At 43.4% G+C, this 19,306-nt stretch overlaps 1 protein-coding gene across 4 annotated transcripts; it reads left to right on the top strand.

Moving 5' to 3' along the window:
• The first annotated feature begins 582 nt into the window (after positions 1-582).
• On the top strand, positions 583-18,774 carry LOC103474299 (uncharacterized). Of its 4 annotated transcripts, XM_008425142.3 has the most exons (12): positions 584-751; positions 846-975; positions 3,461-3,582; positions 4,116-4,140; positions 4,351-4,397; positions 4,488-4,635; positions 4,724-5,030; positions 6,686-6,791; positions 9,461-9,607; positions 10,166-10,226; positions 10,856-11,038; positions 16,097-18,774. In XM_008425142.3, the coding sequence occupies exons 2-12, from the start codon at positions 858-860 to the stop codon at positions 16,120-16,122; spliced, it is 1,290 nt and encodes a 429-aa protein (XP_008423364.1). In that variant the 5' UTR covers positions 584-751; positions 846-857; the 3' UTR covers positions 16,123-18,774. The 4 variants fall into 4 exon arrangements, with proteins under 4 accessions (XP_081470485.1, XP_081470484.1, XP_008423364.1 ...); XM_081614359.1 differs by having other exon boundaries at positions 583-751; positions 849-975; positions 10,856-18,774; XM_081614358.1 differs by having other exon boundaries at positions 583-751; positions 10,856-18,774.
• Positions 18,775-19,306: the final 532 nt, after the last annotated feature.

Raw genomic sequence — 19,306 nt, 5'->3', positions numbered from 1 at the left:
AATGTAATGTCTCAATTACTGACTGTGTCTTCTATGACTTTGTTTTTTTGTGCACTTTGAACTGCCTTGTTGCTGAAATGTGAAATACAAATAAAATTTGATTAGATTTTTGATTTGAAGCATAATCACTGAGAACCTTTCTAGCCCAGAGGAGCTTGTTGAAGCATTAAAATGATTGTTCAAGTCACTGATCAAACAGAACATGACTCATGGATAATAATGTGTTAGTTTCCTGTTTGCTGCTTGAAAACAATTTATTCAATGCTGGAAGTGAAATGGTTTGTGTTTGTACCTCATATAGATCAGGAGGGGGTTAATGCCAACATACAGGTGGAAGCCTTTAATGCACAGACAATATATTTTTGGCACATTTCTATGGATTGTTGTGAATTTTACATTGTTGTTCACAGGCCTGTTTCCTTTATTTGGGACCTTGGATCTGAACTTGGTAAACAGGATTTGCAACCATCTCCAGTAAGAAGTGTGTTTCCAACATCACCTGTGTTGCAGCTCTTCCCTAACAGTTAACGTGATCGGTATGTGAGCCCGCCCTCCGGCACCGCTCTGCTGCTGTTAAATCTGAGAGGCTGGTCTTCCTGATAGCAATCCTTCTCCTCAGTGGAACACAAAGTTACGGAGCAGATCAGAACAGGACAGGCGGCTGTTTGTGTGAACAGCAGCGGCTCCTCTCAGACCGTCAGCTCCTCCTGGGGACGCAGCAGCAGGTCACAGGGGACACAGGCTGCTTTTAGTAAGTTTTTGTTTCTGGACACATCTTTGGCTCCATATAAAATAGAAGAAAACCTCTAGTTAGTCTTTGCTTACAAGAACCTTGTGTTCCCCAGTAGATCCAGGAGATGAAAGGACCGTACAACAGGAAGGCTCCAGGAGCCGGGCTGGACCCTCCGCTGGACGAGCCGCCCGCCGTGCCAGGCCCTCCTGTCCCCAGTGTGACTGGCTGCAAATGGAACAAAGGTAGGGAACGGGTGTCGTTTGACCACAAAGTTCATTCCGTAACTTTTACTAAGGAATGGCGTAAACAATACGTCATTTCAATTCAGTTCAAGTATTTCCAGTTGTTGAATATGTTAATAAAATTGTTTCTCATGCTGTGGCATGTGTGGAGTATGGCAGGCCCTTACATAAAATTAGTTTCATATGACTATCTGTAATTACTTTCCAGGTGTCTTAAAATTTGTTTTGGCTAAAAACAACTATGATTTGACTGTCAAGAATTTAAGATATCTGCATTCAAATTCTGATTGGTCAGAAAAACAATTCAATATGTCCTCAATAACATTTTGATGGATCGAAATGCCTTTGATATTTCTCAAATGATGTCACCAGATTGGCCGTTTGAAAGATCACACTTTTGTAATTACAATCCAGGATATCTCAGATCAAATTACAACTAGTCAAATTTATATTTTAAAATATCTGAAATGAGAAATTAAGTATGACATAAAACATAAAGTTGCTTTTGTTTGACTGTCTGACTGTCAGACAGTGATGGCATAATTACTTTGAAAAAGTAACTTTAGTCGGATTACTGATAACTCCTTGAAAAAATAACTTAATTAAATTACTGACTACTTGATTTGGAAAGTAACTAAGTTACATTAAAAGTAACTTTTTAGTTACTTTCAGCAGCTGCTAACAACAACGCTCTGCCACCTGTGAAAATTACATTGAGCTTTACCAAAACTTAAGTGCAAGTTATTTTATAATCGTAACATAAACTATGGTTCTCCACCTTTAAGATTGAACTGAAGGGGAGATTATTTAATGGTTACAACAGTACAAAAAAGTTTGTGATTTGTGTGTTCCACTATTGTCTGGAAAACTCTAAGAAGGATTTGAAAGGCCCCATCCTCCCCACCACCTTGCCCCCCCCTCCCTGCCCCATCCCCCACCGCCCTGCCCTCATCCCCCCCCCCTCCCCGCCCCCATCCCCCCTGTCCCAGCAGCCTCCAGGTTGTGCGTTTGTTGTCAGAGCGCAGCGCACAGCGCTGCTACTGCGGCTCCACAACTCAGATATCATTCTGCACAGATTTGTGACACTTATCTTAATATTAATTACTATAATGGCGTTTAGTTGCGCAACTTTACGGACACGTTCATTCATGACTGTTTTCACGTTTATTGCACTGTTCATATTTACCAAAGAGGATTAGGGCCACTGGGAAAAAAATTAAACAGTTCTGACTTTAATTTCAGAATTCTGAGAAAAAAGTCAGAATTGTGTTTGTTTTTTTTTTCCAGTGACCCTTATCTTCTTCCGTACATATTAGTCTCGATGTTTGCAGTTTTTTGGTGTGCAACGCAAAGCTTGACGTCATTCAGAGATAATAGTATATTAACTTGATATTAACACAGACATGACGGGACGGATCATCCGGGAAATGATGGTCACGGAGAGTCTGGGCCTTATTATGTGTCTCTGCTTATTTCCAAGCCCAAATGAGTAACTTCACGTTCAAAAACGAGCCCCAAAAAGCGCAACTCATTAAATTTGCAGGCGACTTTAGAAACAAAACAAGCCCAAAGCTGCTTATAATAACCGGACTTGGAGACAGAAACTCAAAATAGTTTCTGTTTTTCCAGCAACGAAATGCGCATCTCCCTCCATTTCTGTGCTGCTGACACTGAAACGGCGGTCGCTCCAAAAGACGCGTAGAGGAAATAAAATGAAATGACAAAAGAAAATAGTAACGCAAAGTGATTTCGTAGAGTAACTGTAGTCTGACTACTGGATTTGAAATAGCAACGCGTTAGATTACTCGTTACTGAAAAAAGTGGTCCGACGTCAGTAACGCGTTACTGACGTCACTGCTGACAGATAATGTCATTTGCATTTCAAAACATCTATCAGGGTTTAGACGTAGCCTTTTCTAAAGCGGACAGATTCCACCTCTGAACACCAACAGGTTTGTCAACCAACCGCAGGATCAGTGAAACAATCATCTCCAAACTCCCACATAGCTTTTACTTCCTGGTGAAGTACTGATTTAAATCAGTACTTCATTTAAATCAGTACTTCACTAGGTTATGTGTTATAATGGGCAATGCGCAGTAATGTGTGCAAAAGCTTTAATGAGATATGAACTGTCAATGTTCAAAGTGCCATCAGTAGGTTAAGTCAGTCATGTGAGTTCAGGGCTGCTCACACACCAAACGTTCCCTCTGTGCGTTCTGACTTGTTGAGAAGCTTTTTGTTCATTTTTCCAACCTTGAAGTTTTAACTTCTGAGTAAAACCCTCTGTGATAACAATCATATTTGTTTTCAGCTGTGCCTTTTAGGTAAACGTATCCATCCCAGGTGTGTGGATCAGAGCCAAAAAAACAAACAAAATGATCTAACATCAACTATGCTTTCACTCTTTCACTCAGTAATTAGTTGGAATTGAGAACCAGTCTCGATCCTGTCCAACAGGCTTTTTGTTTTCTGTTTTCCATCAAGGTACAAGATGTCCCGTCTCTGGGGGTGAGCGGGTTTACCTCGGAGTTCGTGTCAGAATGCCGGTTAGGGATCTACTGAAAAACAGACGAGTGCCCAAAGACATGGACCCCAATGACTTTAACGTAAATCCTTTCTTCTTTTTGTTTGAAAAATAATTGAATTAGTGAGCACGTTCTCTTCCGCTTCATCAGTGATCTCTTTTAAAAGCATATCCAGTTGCCGTTTTACATTTACTTCTGGAGATGCATTAAATGCAGTGAGATAAAAATCTTTATCTCCTAACTTTAACACCGATGTGGTTAAAAGAGAAAAACCTCCCTCTGTTCCTGCTGACTCACTGTTCTGTGCCCAACATTTCACAAGTTCTAAAGACACTCCTACGATATCAGTGAGTCGGTCCAGGTGTCTTCATGAACACCCTAACAAGTACAGAGATGCAGTCTTGACCTCGTTCAGCATGTCTTTATGAGAAGAGTGACCAAAAATAATAAACATTTTCATGCTATTCCGTTTATTTATGTAGTTAAATTGGTGATTCTTGAAGTGCAGTCATTTGCTATGGTGCATGTAGAAGTAACATTTTAAACATATTGTGCATTGATGAAACTTTTTTTTTTTCTTCACTTTTCTCCCTAACCTGCATGTGTGAATGTAGGAAAGAGGCTCAAAAAAAGGCTCTGGTGAGTGAACTGATGTCATTACTTTGTATTCTGTCCAAAAGGCCAAAGCTGTTCCAGTAATATTTCTTGGATAAGAAAACTGAGTAAACTGTGGTCTATGACAAGACAGACATGTGAAGCTGCGATGTTTTTGTCAGATTGCCAAATGTTTATAAAAAAAAAACTGTCATTGCTTGATCTGCCGATGATGTTTGCCTCTCTGTTCAACAGGAAACAGGAAACGTGCCAGAAGTCGCGCAAGAAACAAAGCTACTAGGGTGTGTGTAGGAAAATAAAACAGCGGGTTACTCATCTCCATGGGTGTGAGATTTTTGGATTGCTGAGTTTGGCATTCCTTTTACTTTTAGGGACAACACCCTGTGAAAAGCCTGGAGGAACTGGCAATCATCATCGAGGTGTTGGAAGAGGACCTGAGATCTGGCTGCACTCTCTGCTCCCCAACCCCAAAGTCCCTTCCTTCTGACTTCACTACCTCTCCAGAACTGTCTCTAACCGGTAACCCTCACTGAACACGTATAGTTCAACTCGCTAAAATCGGATCTGGAAGATAAACTTCATGCTACCCCTGTGCTTTCCCCTGTAGATGTAAATTCCGGTGACGAATATGATGAAATCATTCCCAGCCCAGAATCCTATATGGCCTACTCTCCCAGCGCCTCGGAACACGACGTGGCCTGGACCCGACCCGACTACATGTTCTCCGGCCTCCAGCCCCCCGGTGTCACTGATACACAAAGCTATGATGACAGAGAGGAGGGCTGGTTCGAGCCAAAGAACAACTGGGATCTGAACACTTCTGCCTTCTTCTGGACACAGCTGCAGAAAGAGGAGAGCTGGCTGAGGACGACCTCTGATGCTGAGCTGCTGACCACCGATGAGCACGGCAGGACGTAAGCATGGTGTCCACTGTTACTGTCTGGAAGGAGAGCTGTCTTAAGCTCACTTCTTACGCTGATGTTATGTTCCTCCTGGCTGATTGTGAAACTGAGAGCTTGAGGACTAATTTATAGTCCTCCAAATATCTTGAGACTATAAATTGCTCTGGAATATAAGTTTCATCAAGCAAAAAAATTTAGAAAATCTGAGATTAAAAATCTCTTGCAAGAGAATCCTGGGCAAGACTGGCAGCAGCACCACTCAACATTACAAAACACTGTTTCCTATGTACAGACTCTAGACTTTAGACACCGAAAGTAAAAATACATTCTCACAACAAAGAAAAGCTCCCCCAGTGGACTTTCTATTTATTTAGAGACCAACAAATACATAGTTCTGCTAAGTTCTTATTCTCTTCATCTGGGATTTCTCCCATTCAGCTCGATTTATCAGGTTGAGTTTCAACCGGACTAATCGGCAAACAGGAGGAGTTGCAAACAACTCAAGTCAATTTTCTGTGCTGTTTTACATCTGTAGTCTGCCTGGTTGTAGTTTGGAAATGGCAGTGGAAGAACGAACAAAGCCTTTCAGTTGATGTTCGCCACGCTTTCAAATGATGAGCAGTTAAAGTCGGAGAAAGAGGAATGTTTAAGATATTTTGTTGCTGGCAAAGATGTAAGGCCCACAATTTCCGGTAAGTTTCATCAAGCTGGCGCATTACATACATTACAGCCAATAGATAATGACTGGGTCAAATCATTTAAAACTTCAACAGGGTCTACCCCTCCATCCAATAGTTTCTCAGATAGTTGAGGATCCAGAGAGTCTGAACATAGCAAACAGTGAACCAGTGGCTGGTTTTTAACAGGCTAATGAAGCGGTAACAAAAACAACATGAAAGGGCCACATGCAAAGTCATTTATAGTTATTTCCAGTTTAAGTCCTCCTGACAGCGCAATCTTCAAGCATCCATTTTCTGTGAACTCGTTCCTCCAGCTCTGGCTCACAGCCCACAATTTGCTCTCTTCATGGCTGCAAACGGTAGTGTTTATTTCTGGGTTCATGTCAGTCAAGAGCAATCATCAAAGAATGAGTCATGAAGTGGAAAAAAAACACGTCGCTTCTGACGGTATATCGCAATATCAGTATTGGAATACTTTAGTATTGAATCAATGGTGAGGAATCTGAATCTTCTGTATCAAAACTTGGCAGAACTCAATTTTCCTGCAATTACAGCTTAAACTGACTCAGGCAGTTTTTTATGCCCTTTTGCATTTACATCCAAAATGTCTCTGTTTTCCATAATTTCTTTAAATTTTTCTGTAACACTAGTAAGGCTTCGTCCTTATTTACATCTTCTATGAATAGATGCCTTTGACAGCGTTGTCATCTTTCTGTGATAACTGAGCACCAGAGTTCAAAAAGTGTAGAAAACTGTAGTCAAGTCAGACTGAGGTTCAGTTTTATTTCTGACTTCAGATCAACATCTTGTCATGTTGGCAGGAAGGTAGAAATGAAATAATTCAACCCCAGGCAGCACTCGACTCATCCTGACGGCGGCCTTTTTCGTAATTCTAGCATACAATGTATTCTATCCGTGTTTAAGATTAGTAACTTCTTCATCTGTTTAATGCATCTGTTTTCCCAATCTGTCTGTTTCTTCCTCCAGACTTCTGCATAAAGTGGTGTGTCTGGGAAAGAGAGCACAGGTGTATGCCATCGCCAAAAGAATGTCTGCAATCAACAGCCTGGACCTCAAAGACTCTGATGGAATGGTACCGTACACACACTTATTACACCAACATTTAACTGTTGAAGTTTTGCAGCCTGAAAGCAACACTATTTTTTCCACCAAAACTAAACAGGGCAAAGCCGTTGAGAGATGGAGTGAAAAGCATTGTCTGACAACTCACTGTTCACACCCTATCTTGGTACACTGAAAAATTATTTGCCTCCTTGTAGATTTTTTTTGTCACACATGTTCTGTTCATAAAAAAATGTCAATATCAGTAAGCAATAATCTCAGAAAAAAAAACTGTTTTGAAAGGGTGATTTTATTTATTGATGGAAGACAAGCTGCCCAAACCAATCTGGATAATCAATAAATCACTTGAGAAGAACCTGTCTGACGTCACAAGGTAAGTAAGTAAGTAAGTAAGTAAGTAAGTAAGTAAGTTGCTTGAAAACAAGCAACTTTGTCATGTTTGTTGCCAATCATTTGACCAAAATGCAGAACACATGCAGGAGACAGAGAAGTCAGTAAAATAAAGTTTATTGCACAAAAAGAAATGAAAATGTTTTCTTTGTCCCCGGACTGGAACAGCTGGGGAATCTAGAGCACTGAGGATAGAGATGAGAGGTGAGCACAGCTTGACAGGTTATCGAGATGATGATCTTACTTGTGAGGTGGAGATTGATCCATTGGGTCAGAGTAAGGCTGGTGCTGGGGCTTGGTTCCATTAGGGAGTGTTGGATCCAGGTGGAGCTGGAACTGTTGTCAGGAAATCCAATGAGACAGAAAGGTGATGACTGATAGGTGGTTGTTTTCATTGGAGGGCAGACAGGTAGCAGCACAGGCTTGTGAACACTGGTTTGTTGCCGAAGGGTAGAATCAGGAGGCACAAAGGGTAACATCCAGAGCACCACTTGTGTGCAAGGGGATCACAAAGTTGGGTTGAGTGTAACACTCAGAAAATTCAGAGAGACTCAGGAGGAGCAAACACTGAGGGGCACAGAGTACCATGAATGGCTAACCCTCAGGCACTGAAGGACTGGCAACAGGCTTCTTTTGTACAGTAGCTGATGATGCGGATTAGTTGCGGCTGTGTTGACTAGTTATGGATGTGTGACTTCTAAACCTTTTGAACTGTGAACCACAATAAAGCTAAATTGTGGAACCGTGATCAGTTATTTTTAAGATCCCCTAGACCAGGGGTGCCCAATACGTCGATCGTGGAAAGGTTTTGAGTCGATCTCGGCAGGTGACAAACTGAACGCCGCCAGGACGCTGAGATCAGCACTTCCTCTTCTGACAGCTTGATCAAAAATATTCACTAAGATCCAAAACGTTTGTAACTTCATTAATTCGGTTCCATTAACAAAAAGAAGAAAAGGCCGACTGACGAGCAGAGCAGGAGTTTAAATTAGCTACTCAACCACCGCTGTGTTCATGAGAGGCTAATTAATAATCGAGAAATAAATATCAAGCCTAGAAACCTGATATCGTAACGGGCTGAATGTTATGTTTTTAATGTAATCTTTGCTCAGCTTGCGGGGTGCAGGCGGTTGCCACGGCAACGGGTGTGCTTAAACGACAGAAAGACAGAAAGAGAGAAAGAGAGAGAGAAAAGGTAGGAGTGGTTTTGAGTTGATCGTCTTTTCGGATTGTTTTACCTTTGTTGTGGCTCATCACACCCGCTGTAGTTTATGAACGTTTAATAAACGTTCAGAAACGTTTATTGACTAATTACCTAGTTCTTTGTGAGCATACGTCGCAACATCAAATAGGACAAATATATTTCTAAGTTTTAACAAATTCTACCACGATAATTATGTGAATTTAAATTAATTATATTCCGATTTCATAAGATTTGCCTTTACCTTTATTGGGCTCTTTGGTTCTTCCTGTCAGTCTGTAGTTTCTCATATTGAGGTCATCAAACCAAATTTCAGATCCACCATGACTGACCGACACCTGCTGGCCTCAGGTTTGCAACCAGCTTCTGACTGAGAAACCAGTAAGCTGCTCCCAGTGTCAGAATGTCACTGAGGAAGAAACTGGATTAGGTTTTCTGTCACTTTATTATTTCTGCTATAATTGATGTTTATTTGCATATAATATAAGTCAATAGTTTAATTTGCAATTTTTATGTCTGTGTCATGAGGTAGATCTCAGGCGGCTGATCAGAGAAAAAGTAGATCTTGCTCTCAACAAGTTTGGGCACCCCTGGTCTAGACTTTTGGAACCATATTTTGTGGACTGACAAGAAGGTGTTGATGTGGAATAGTCAAAATCCAATGAGAGGTTGTGGCATGATTAATCATGTCACAACATCCCTATCATTACTGTGGAATGAATTCCCACAGCAATGATAGGGACTCACTCCAGTTGGTAGAACCAATGATGACTCAGCAACTTATTTCAAATGCCTAACTCAACTGATAACTTTTCCATACAGGACTTGGTTGTGTTGGACAACTTTTTTCTCAAGTTATATGAAGAAATAATGACTCTTTTGTATCTACTCAGGTGATCTTTGATATCACATTTTGTTTGATGATCTGAATCATTTAAGTGAGACAAATAGCAAAACCAGATTAAATACATAAGAGGGTAATATATATATTTACAACACTGTATTTTGCACACTTGTGCAGCTTGAGTCTGCAAAGTGTCACAGATTTCACAATGATGTAAAATTTTGATCACACTTTGTACCCACAGACTGCCATCCTCTATGCGGCAAAGCACAACCAGCACCTGATGGTGGCGGATTTGATCCGACTGGGGGCAAACGTGAACCAGACCAACAACCTGGGGAAGTCCTGCCTGCACCTGAGTGCTGAGAATGGCTACATCAGAGTGTTAGAGGTCAGATGATTTGTGTGCATTTTGTTTTTTATTATTATTTTCATCACCTCCAGTATCAGGTGATGACAGTATTATAATGAGTAGAAACTGTAGCTGTGTTTCCATTACAAATATGCGTAAAACTTTGTCGATATTCCGCTCAGGGAAATGATGTTCAGTCTGGACCAGTAATAAATGGTCACATCTCCTTCATTGCTTTGGATGTCGATCATCCAAACTTCCAGATTCTTCACACAAAGAATCTGGAAGAGACGCAGTGTTTCACAAACTGTATTACTATAACTTGTATCATTTGCCACAGTCCTCTATGTTTGACTCAGTCCTCACACACACAAGGGTTAAGCAGAAAACGTGAATTTTTCCAAAATTGTCGTATTTCAACTGAGCAAATGTATTTTCCTAATTCCAATTTGAACAGTTTTATGGTCAATGGAAATGCAGCTACTAATGAGCATTGTCTTCAAAGAAGAGCACCTTTCTTTTTTTCATTCTTCACCACAGAATTTCTTTCCTTCCTTTTTTCCTTCTATTCTTCCTTCCTTTCTTCCTCCCTTCCAGGTTTTGAAACAAGGAATGATGGATGGGCTGTATATTGATGTGGAAGCCACTGATAACTCTGGTAAGTCCTGGTCTGCTTAGCTATTTTGAATATTAGATCAAATAAGAAGAAAACACTATTACAACTTTAAAAAGCAGCTGAAGACATCTATATTTAGAAAACCACTAGAAACATTTGAATTTGGCTAATCTGGTGCTAAACTTCTAATGCTATGAAGGCAATGCTCTGTTAAGTTTAGCAGAGCATCGCCTGCATAGCAATAGAGCAGTGTTACTCAACTCCAGTCCTCAGGCCCCCCTGCTCTGCATGTTTTAGATGTGCCTCTATTCCAGAACAGCTGATTCACATGATTGCATGAACATCAGGTACTGCAGAAGCCTGTTAATCACCCAGAAGGGAAATACCTAAAATGTGCAGGAGAGGGGGGCGTGAGGACCAACGTTGAGAAAAACCGCATAAGAGGTTGTGCCTGATGTCACCTTTGATATTTACTGTTATTAAAAACGCGGCAAATATATCAGTAATGCCTTCACTAAACGACTCATTGGTGAGAGAAGAGCTTGGGAACTTCACACAGAGAACTTAAGAATTGTCTGATTGGGCATGTGTTTCTTGTAAAAAAAAAGAAGAAAGATTTCGGCTCCAGAACGTAATCGACATTAGTCATCTAACAGGTAATTTGCTCTCAGGGATGAGTGTCCTCCAGTGTGCTACTGTGGCTCTGAAGGCCAGCATGAGTCAGGTGGACAGCAGCATGTCTCTGAGTCACAGCAGACTTCACACTCTGCGCCAGGAGCACATGATGGAGACACTGAAGTGTGTCCTGCAGATGGACAGCTTCCTGCATGCTGCTGCCAGCTGGTCTGCTACAGGTATGAATGAGAAGAAAACTGATTCACAGCTTGAAAACCTGGATGTAGACCACTGGTTAAATCATGAGAAGTGTGGACACTTTTCACTATACACTATATAGGCTTTGTCCTTTTATATATATATATATATATATATATATATATATATATATATATATATATATATATATATAATTCCCTTCTCACCCTCCGTGGGTTCTCTCTCTCTCTCTCTGAGGGTTCCTCCAGTGTCTTGGCTGTACCTAGAACTGCATATTTCTGGACTGAGATGTCTGATGTTGTTCCTGGGATCTGTTTTAGCCACTGCTCCAATTTGGGGATGACTGCCCCGAGGGCCCCGATGACCACAGGCACCACTGTGGTCTTCACCTTCCAGGTCTTTTCCAGTTCCTCCCTGAGGCCCTGGTATTTCTCCAGTTTCTCCTGCTCCTTTTTCCTGATGTTGTAATCACTTGGTATTGCTACATCCACCACAACGGCTTTCCTCTGTTCTTTATCCACCACCACAATGTCCGGTTGGTTTGCCATCACCATCTTGTCCGTCTGGATCTGGAAGTCCCACAGGATCTTAGCTCGGTCATTCTCCACCACCTTTGGGGATGTTCCCCAATTTGATCTCAGGGCTTCCAGTCCATATTCTGCACAGATGTTCCTGTACACTATGCCCGCCACTTGGTTATGTCGTTCCATGTACGCTTTACCTGCCAGCATCTTGCACCCTGCTATTATGTGCTGGACTGTCTCAGGGGCCTCCTTGCACAACCTACACCTTGGGTCTGCAGCCAGGATGAGAACCTCTGTGCTGTCCTTGAGTCCAGCTTTTTGCAACCATTGGTAGGATTTCTTGATATCAGCCACTTCAGTTATTTGTCGGTGGTACCTCCCATGTAGGGGCTTGTCCTCCCATGATGGCACCTTGTCCTCCATTCCCCATTGTCTGAGACATTCGCTGAGCACATCGTCTGTTGAGGCTTTGTCCTTGATGTATTTATGGATCTTGGATGTTTCATCCTGGACAGTGGCTCTCATACTCACCAGTCCTCTGCCTCCTTCCTTACGGCTCGTGTACAGTCTCAGGGTGCTGGATTTGGGGTGGAACCCTCCATGCATGGTTAGTGACTTCTGAGTCTTAACATCTGTGGTCTTTATCTCCTCCTTTGGCCAGCTAATTTGTTTATTTCAAACAATTAGCTGATCATGGGTTGGTTTGCATGAACAGAAACTCTACAGAATCTATATTATATATATATATATATATATATATATATATATATATACCACCTGTCCGAGGGGCCAAAGGGGTCGGGTGCATTGTGCTACGGGCGGCAGCCGAGGGAGGGGACCCTGGCGGTCTGATCCTTGGCTGCAGAAGCTGGCTCTTGGGACGTGGAACGTCACCTCTCTGGTGGGGAAGGAACCGGAGCTAGTGTGTGAGGCTGAGAGGTTCCGGCTACAAATAGTCGGCCTCACCTCGACACATGGCTCTGGTTCTGGAACCAGTCTCCTTGGGAGGGGCTGGACGTACTTCCACTCTGGAGTTGCCCACGGTGAGAGGCGCCGGGCTGGAGAGGCCATGGTCTTGTTGCCCCCCATTTGGGCGCCTGTACGTTGGGGTTCACCCCGGTGAACGAGAGGGTAGCCTCCCTCCGCCTACGGGTGGGGGGACGTAGGCGGAGGGAGGCCTACGTCCCCCCACCCGCACTTGTTGTTTGTTATGTTGTTTGGCCCATAAGCACAAACAACATAAGCACTGTTGTTTGTGCTTATGGGCCAAACGGCAGTTCAGATTACCCACCCTTCTTGGAGTCCTTAGAGGGGGTACTGGAGAGTGCCCCTCCTGGGGACTCCCTTGTTCCACTGGGGGACTTCAGTGCTCACGTGGGCAATGAGAGTGAGACCTAGAGAGGCGTGGTTGGGAGGAACGGCCCCCCCGATCTGAACCCAAGTGGTGTTCTGTTGTTGGACTTCTGTGCTTGTCACGGATTGTCCATCACGAACACCATGTTCAGGCATAAGGGCGTCCCATATGTGCACTTGGCACCAGGACGCCCTAGGCCGCAGTTCGATGATTGACTTTGTCATCGTCTCATCGGATTTGCGGCCGTATGTCTTGGACACTCGGGTGAAGAGAGGTGCGGCGCTGTCCTCTGACCACTACCTGGTGACGAAGCCGGTCAGACTTGGCAGGTCCAAACGTGTAGTGAGGGTCTGCTGGGAACGTCTGGTGGAGTCCCCTGTGAGACGGAGCTTCAACTCTCATCTCCGGCAGAACTTGGAACATGTTCCGGGGGAGGTGGGAGACATTGAGTCTGAGTGGACCATGTTCCATACCTCCATTGCCGAGGTGGCCTATCAGAGCTGCGGCCGCAAGGTTGTTGGTGCCTGTCGCGGTGGCAACCCTCGAACCCGTTGGTGGACACCTTCGGTGAGGGATGCTGTCAAGCTGAAGAAGGAGTCCTACCGGGCCTTTTTGGCCTGTGGGACTCCAGAAGCAGCTGATGGGTATCGGCAGGCGAAACAGCATGCGGCTTGGGTTGTCGCTGAGACACAAAACTCGGGCGTGGGAGGAGTTTGGAGAGGCCATGGAGACAGACTTCCGTACGGCTTCAAGGCGATTCTGGTCCACCATCCGGCGTCTCAGGAGCGGGAAGCAGTGTAGCACCAACACTGTTTATAGTGGGGATGGTGTGCTGCTGACCTCAACTCGGGACGTTGTGGGCCGGTGGGCGGAATACTTCGAAGACCTCCTCAATCCCACCAACATGCCTTCTGTTGAGGAAGCTGAGCATGGGGACTCTGGGTTGGGCTCTCCAATCTCTGGGGACGAGGTCGCCGAGGTGGTCAAAAAGCTCCTCGGTGGCAGTGCCCCGGGGGTGGATGAGATCCGCCCGGAGTCCTTAAGGCTCTGGATGTTGTAGGGTTGTGTTGGCTCACGCGACTCTGCAATATCGCATGGACATCGGGGGCAATTCCCCTGCATTGGCAGACTGGGGAGGTGGTCCCCCTGTTTACAAAGGGGGACCGGAGGGTGTGCTCCAATTACAGGGGGGTCACACTCTTAGGCCTCCCTGGTAAGGTCTATTCAGGGGTCCTTGAGAGGAGGGTCCGTCGGATAGTCGAACCTCGGATTCAGAAAGAGCAGTGTGGTTTTCGTCCTGGTCGTGGAACACTGGACCAGCTCTACACCCTCAGTAGGGTCCAGGAGGGTGCATGGGAGTTCGCCCAACCAGTCTACATATGTTTTGTGGACTTGGAGAAGGCGTTCGACCGTGTCTCTCGGGGGACCTTGTGGGGGGTACTCCGGGAGTATGGGGTACCGGGCCCTTTGATACGGGCTGTCAGGTTCCTGTATGACCGGTGTCAAAGTCTGGTCCGCATTGCTGGCAGTAAGTCGGGCTTGTTTCCGGTGAGAGTTGGACTCCGCCAAGGCTGCCCTTTGTCACCGATTCTGTTCATTACTTTTATGGACAGAATTTCTAGGCGCAGCCGAGGTGTTGAGGGGATCCATTTTGGTGGCCTTAGGATCGCATCTCTGCTTTTTGCGGATGGATGTGGTCCTGTTGGCTTCATCGGAACGTGATCTGCAGCTCTCACTGGAGCAGAGTGTGAAGCGGCCGGGATAAGGCTCAGTGCCTCCAAATCCGAGGCCATGGTCTTGAGCCGGAAAAGGGTAGAGTGCCTTCTCCGGGTCAGGGGGGTCGTCCTGCCTCAAGTGGAGGAGTTTAAGTATCTGGTGATCTTGTTCACGAATGAGGGAAGAAGGGAGCGGGAGATCGACAGGTGGATTGGGGCAGCGTCTTCTGTGAAGCGGGCGCTGTACCGGTCCGTTGTGGTGAAGAGAGAGCTGAGCCAAAAAGCGAAGCTCTCGATTTACCGGTCGATCTACGTTCCCACCCTCATCTATGGTCATGAGCTTTGGGTCATGACCGAAAGAACGAGATCACGGGTACAAGCGGCCGAAATGGGCTTCCTCCGCAGGGTGGCTGGGCTCTCCCTTAGAGATAGGGTGAGAAGCTCGGTAATCTGGGAGGGACTCAGAGTAGAGCCACTGCTCCTCCACGTCGAGAGGAGCCAGTTGAGGTGGCTCAGGCATCTGGTCAGGATGCCTCCTGGACGCCTCCCTGGTGAGGTGTTCCGGGCACGTCCCACCTGGAGGAGACCTCGGGGAAGACCCAGGACACGCTGGAGGGACTATGTCTCTCGGCTGGTCTGGGAACGCCTTGGGATTCCCCCGGAGGAGCTGGAAGAAGTGGCTGGGGAGAGGGAAGTCTGGGCCTCCCTTCTGAAGCTGCTGCCCCCACGACCCGACCCCGGATAAGCGCCAGAAAATGGATGGATGGATGGATGGATGGATGGATGGATGGATGGATGGATGGATGGATGGATGGATGGATGGATGGATATATAATGACACAGAGAGAGAGAGATTATTTGTGTGGCCAACCTTTGAAAGTTCACTGGTTGCTATGGTTACCCGCATTTATCCAAATGTTTAAGCATTAGCTAGCAGGTTGTCAGTGAACTACAACTGTTTAACATGGTGTGCAAATTAACCATGGTTATAAATAACAATTCTTAGTATAATTTAATTGCTTATACTTGTCCCTATGAAATAAATACATAAAATAAAATATAAAGTACAATGTTTGCAAAACACACTTTCAAAAACAAAAAATCTAAATCTTTGGGCAGCATTTTCTAAGGTCAGCCACCAACCTTGCTTATCTAGCAGATAAAGCATTCCTGTTGCCTACATCTCCGAATGTTCAGTACGGTTCTGGGCTGGAGCTCAATAAAATTATTGGAACATTAATATTGAGTACATGTCTAACGCAATAAATATGTTTAATGATTTATTGAAATGATTCCAAAGTAGTCAAGTTTGTTTCTCGTGAGCAACTTTAAGAATCTTTTTTTTTCTTTTAACAAATAATAGTTATTTAAGCTTTATTTCAAACATTTAGCCGATCATGGGTTGGTTTGCATCAACAGGAACTCTACAGAAATAACATTTTTATGAATTGTGTCATGCATAATATGTTTTTTCTTCTTTTTCAGATCCAGAATACACAGTTCAAAGCTGACTGAACAGCCAGCATGTTTGCCCTGCAGGGCATTTTGGAACCCCGACAGTAATGTTCTGAGTTTGTTCAGACTTGACTTCAGTCAGAGAGACTACAAATATTTAGTTTCTCTCTCACGTATAAGTTCAGGCCTTTTATGTATAAGCATCTGTTAGGCTGTGTGTGGTTGCAGGTATCTGGTTTGTAGTCAGTTCTGTACTAATGCCTGCACAGAAATATCAGATGCACCTTCACTGGTTTCTGTGAAACTTCCATTGTTTGTTACAGTTTCGTAACAAGTCGTCTCTTAACTACGTCCCTACAGACTCCAAAGTAAAATCCTTTGGCTTTACTTAAAGTATCGTCAGTGGCGCAAAAAGTGGGTATGCAGCGCATGCAACGCATAGGGGCGCAGCACCAGAGAGGGCGGCGCGCCGATGATGTTTTCTCATACACTTCAGCGTGCCTTACGCTCCTTCACCTCGCGCACATAACGAGGTAAATTTAGCGCGTTTTACCCTTCACATATCGTCGTCTTGGGGGGGTAGAGACAATTTTTAAAGGGACAAAGGTCCAATTTGAAGGCATTAAATATCAAAGTAAAATTTTCAAGTCATATCTGATATTTAGCATTTTTTAACTGAATATAACCTAGTTACAAATGTTACAAATAACATAGTTATAAAATGGCACTAAGTGCCTGGAAAATACACAATACTGTAATTTAATCCACGAAAGGGGAGAAACAAACATATTTGCTGAATAAGCTCTGATGTAGCAAATTTCCCGTCTGTGCCTTACCAGGGCCTTGAAACTCTGAAAACTTAAAATTGGGGGGGTACTCCAACCCTAGTTTGTACACTCTACTTCCTGCAGACATGAGTAACATGAACATCTGGCAGAATGACATTCTGCGAAGCCTAGTTGATTCTCTTCAAACCGGTAGGTGGAAATATGGCTAATTCTCACTTTCATTTGTTTTTCTTTTTGGGAACATTTTAAAAAATTGCTTAATATTTGCATGACTACTGGATGGAAGAACAGCTATTGACCAATGAGAGTTGTTCCTCATTGGTCACACTTTAACTGCAGGCTGGTTTAAGACACGATATATATCCTGAACATCTGGTTAGTGAGTCGAATAAGCACAATCACAATACAAATCACAATATCTGATTGAAAGGTTTCAATCAGATAAAAGGCATTGGTTTGATTAACTGAATGGAGAGCCAATGAAATCCAAGAAAAAAAAAAGCCAAAAAATGGACTTTACATGTTGGATCTTTTAAGGACTGTTGTTAGAGCGCATTACAAAGTGAGTTGTTATGGGAAAGTTTTTCAGTTACACTTAACTGCTTCCCCATGACTCATTAAAAAAAGTTGGTGTGTCGAGTTTTCACTTGGTCATTATTTTACCTAATATCACATAAAGAGTCTTTCTTTATTAAATATAATATTTTTGCTGTATTATGTGTACTTTTAATATTGTGTTTTTTTTATCATTACACTTTAAATTTTAAAAATTCTAAGAGAAATGACTTTAAAACCTAAATAGAGAGAGGGATGTTTTCTCACCTAATATATCAAATCTTGTATTTTTTTCCCCTAGTTTGGTTTTTAAGTAAAAGGGGAATTCTTTTTTTTTATTTCCCCACAAAATAATAAATCCCATTTATTGTATTATGTTTGCACTATGTTATTGTTTATACTATTAAGCCGAGTAGTTTATGGGCTACTCAGCTTAACACGCTACAACAATGTGACGCCATGTTGTAGCGTCACATGTTCATGTATTATAAATGTAAAGAAAATTTCATATTATATTGGGAATATTGTATATCAGTAAGGGTTGTTATGGGTTATGGATACTTTTCTTTACAGAATATGTAAACTTGTAGAATAGGAGAATTTTGTGTTTGTAATCGTAGCTTCTAATTACAGCTACAATTATGTTTTTTTGTTGTTGTTTTAAATGTATTCTGGAATTTTTGTTGTGTGGTAAATCAACTGGATCGCCTTCCAAAGTCAGATTTTCCACTGGCAAAAAGGGAGCAACCAGGTGCTTGCTAAGAAAGGTAACGTGTAAAGTAATATTCGTAAGAGGTACTGCTAACAATGTGGGCGTCGTCATGTTGAAATTCCTGCTTCTTATCTGGAACACTTTGACCTCAAGTCTGACGTCAAACCTGTCAAGACTTCTCAAAATTACTGAGGAGTTTTACCTCTTTGTCTACCATGATGACAGATCAAAGTTCTGAGCTGACTTCTTTTCCCCATTAGTCCATTAAGTTCAAGATTGCAACCCTTAAATTTGCATAGCTTTTATTATAAGGACTGTATTTACCTTTATCTATCAACGCAAGCTAACACCTCCCTTTGGCTAAATTCTAATCTAGAAACAGATGTTCAGCTGCTTCGAACCAGGTGTTTCTCCCCATAATTATGAACAGCCCTCATAAAGCTGATGATAGGGAATAAAAATCCACAACACAATAAAAATGCAGCCATCTGTTTCTTGCAGCTGCTGCCTCTGTATTCATTTGTTATGCACAAAACTTGTGAATTATTGTAAATCGTGTGTACTCTCAATGTTAATGTAAACGTATCCCACAGTCTTCTGCAAACATGTACTTATTTTCATCCTGAAATTCAATAAAAAATAGTTTGAACTAATTTACCTTATGTTTGAATTACATTTCAATCTGTAGAGACTCACAGAGAGAGAGAAACAGCAGTTAGACAATTTTATTGGACTGAGATTTTGGCGCTCAGACACCGGCGGAAGACGTGCGTGCTGAGAATCACAGCGAGCTTGAATGATCGGCTCGAACGAAGCTCAGGTAGGTCTTCCCTCCAAAAGAGAGTGCAGGGCTGAGGCCATGCAGTGACCTGCAAGCTTGTTTGAACCTTGTTAGGCGCACGACAGCCGGGCCTGCAAGCTCATATCGAACTTTGTTAGGCAAGGCAGAGAAGCCGAGACCTGCAGGCTGATCGAACCTCATAGGCGCAACGGCAGCCGGCCTGCAAGCTTATAGCGAAGCTTTGTTAGGCGGGCTTTGATAGCTGCGGACTGCAAGATGACCGAACCTTGTTAGGTGTGACGGCGGCCGGCCTGCAAGATCATATCAAACTTTGTTAGGCGGGCGGTGATGGCCATGGCCTGCAGGCTGATCAGGCCTTGTTAGGCTCTGCGGCTGCCGGCCTG

This window comes from Poecilia reticulata, chromosome 13 (assembly GCF_904066995.2).
Source record: "Poecilia reticulata chromosome 13, P_reticulata-male-v2, whole genome shotgun sequence".
Lineage (NCBI taxonomy): Eukaryota > Metazoa > Chordata > Actinopteri > Cyprinodontiformes > Poeciliidae > Poecilia > Poecilia reticulata.
The sequence above is the reverse complement of the archived record's forward strand: the minus strand, read 5'-3'. Positions and strand labels throughout refer to the sequence as shown.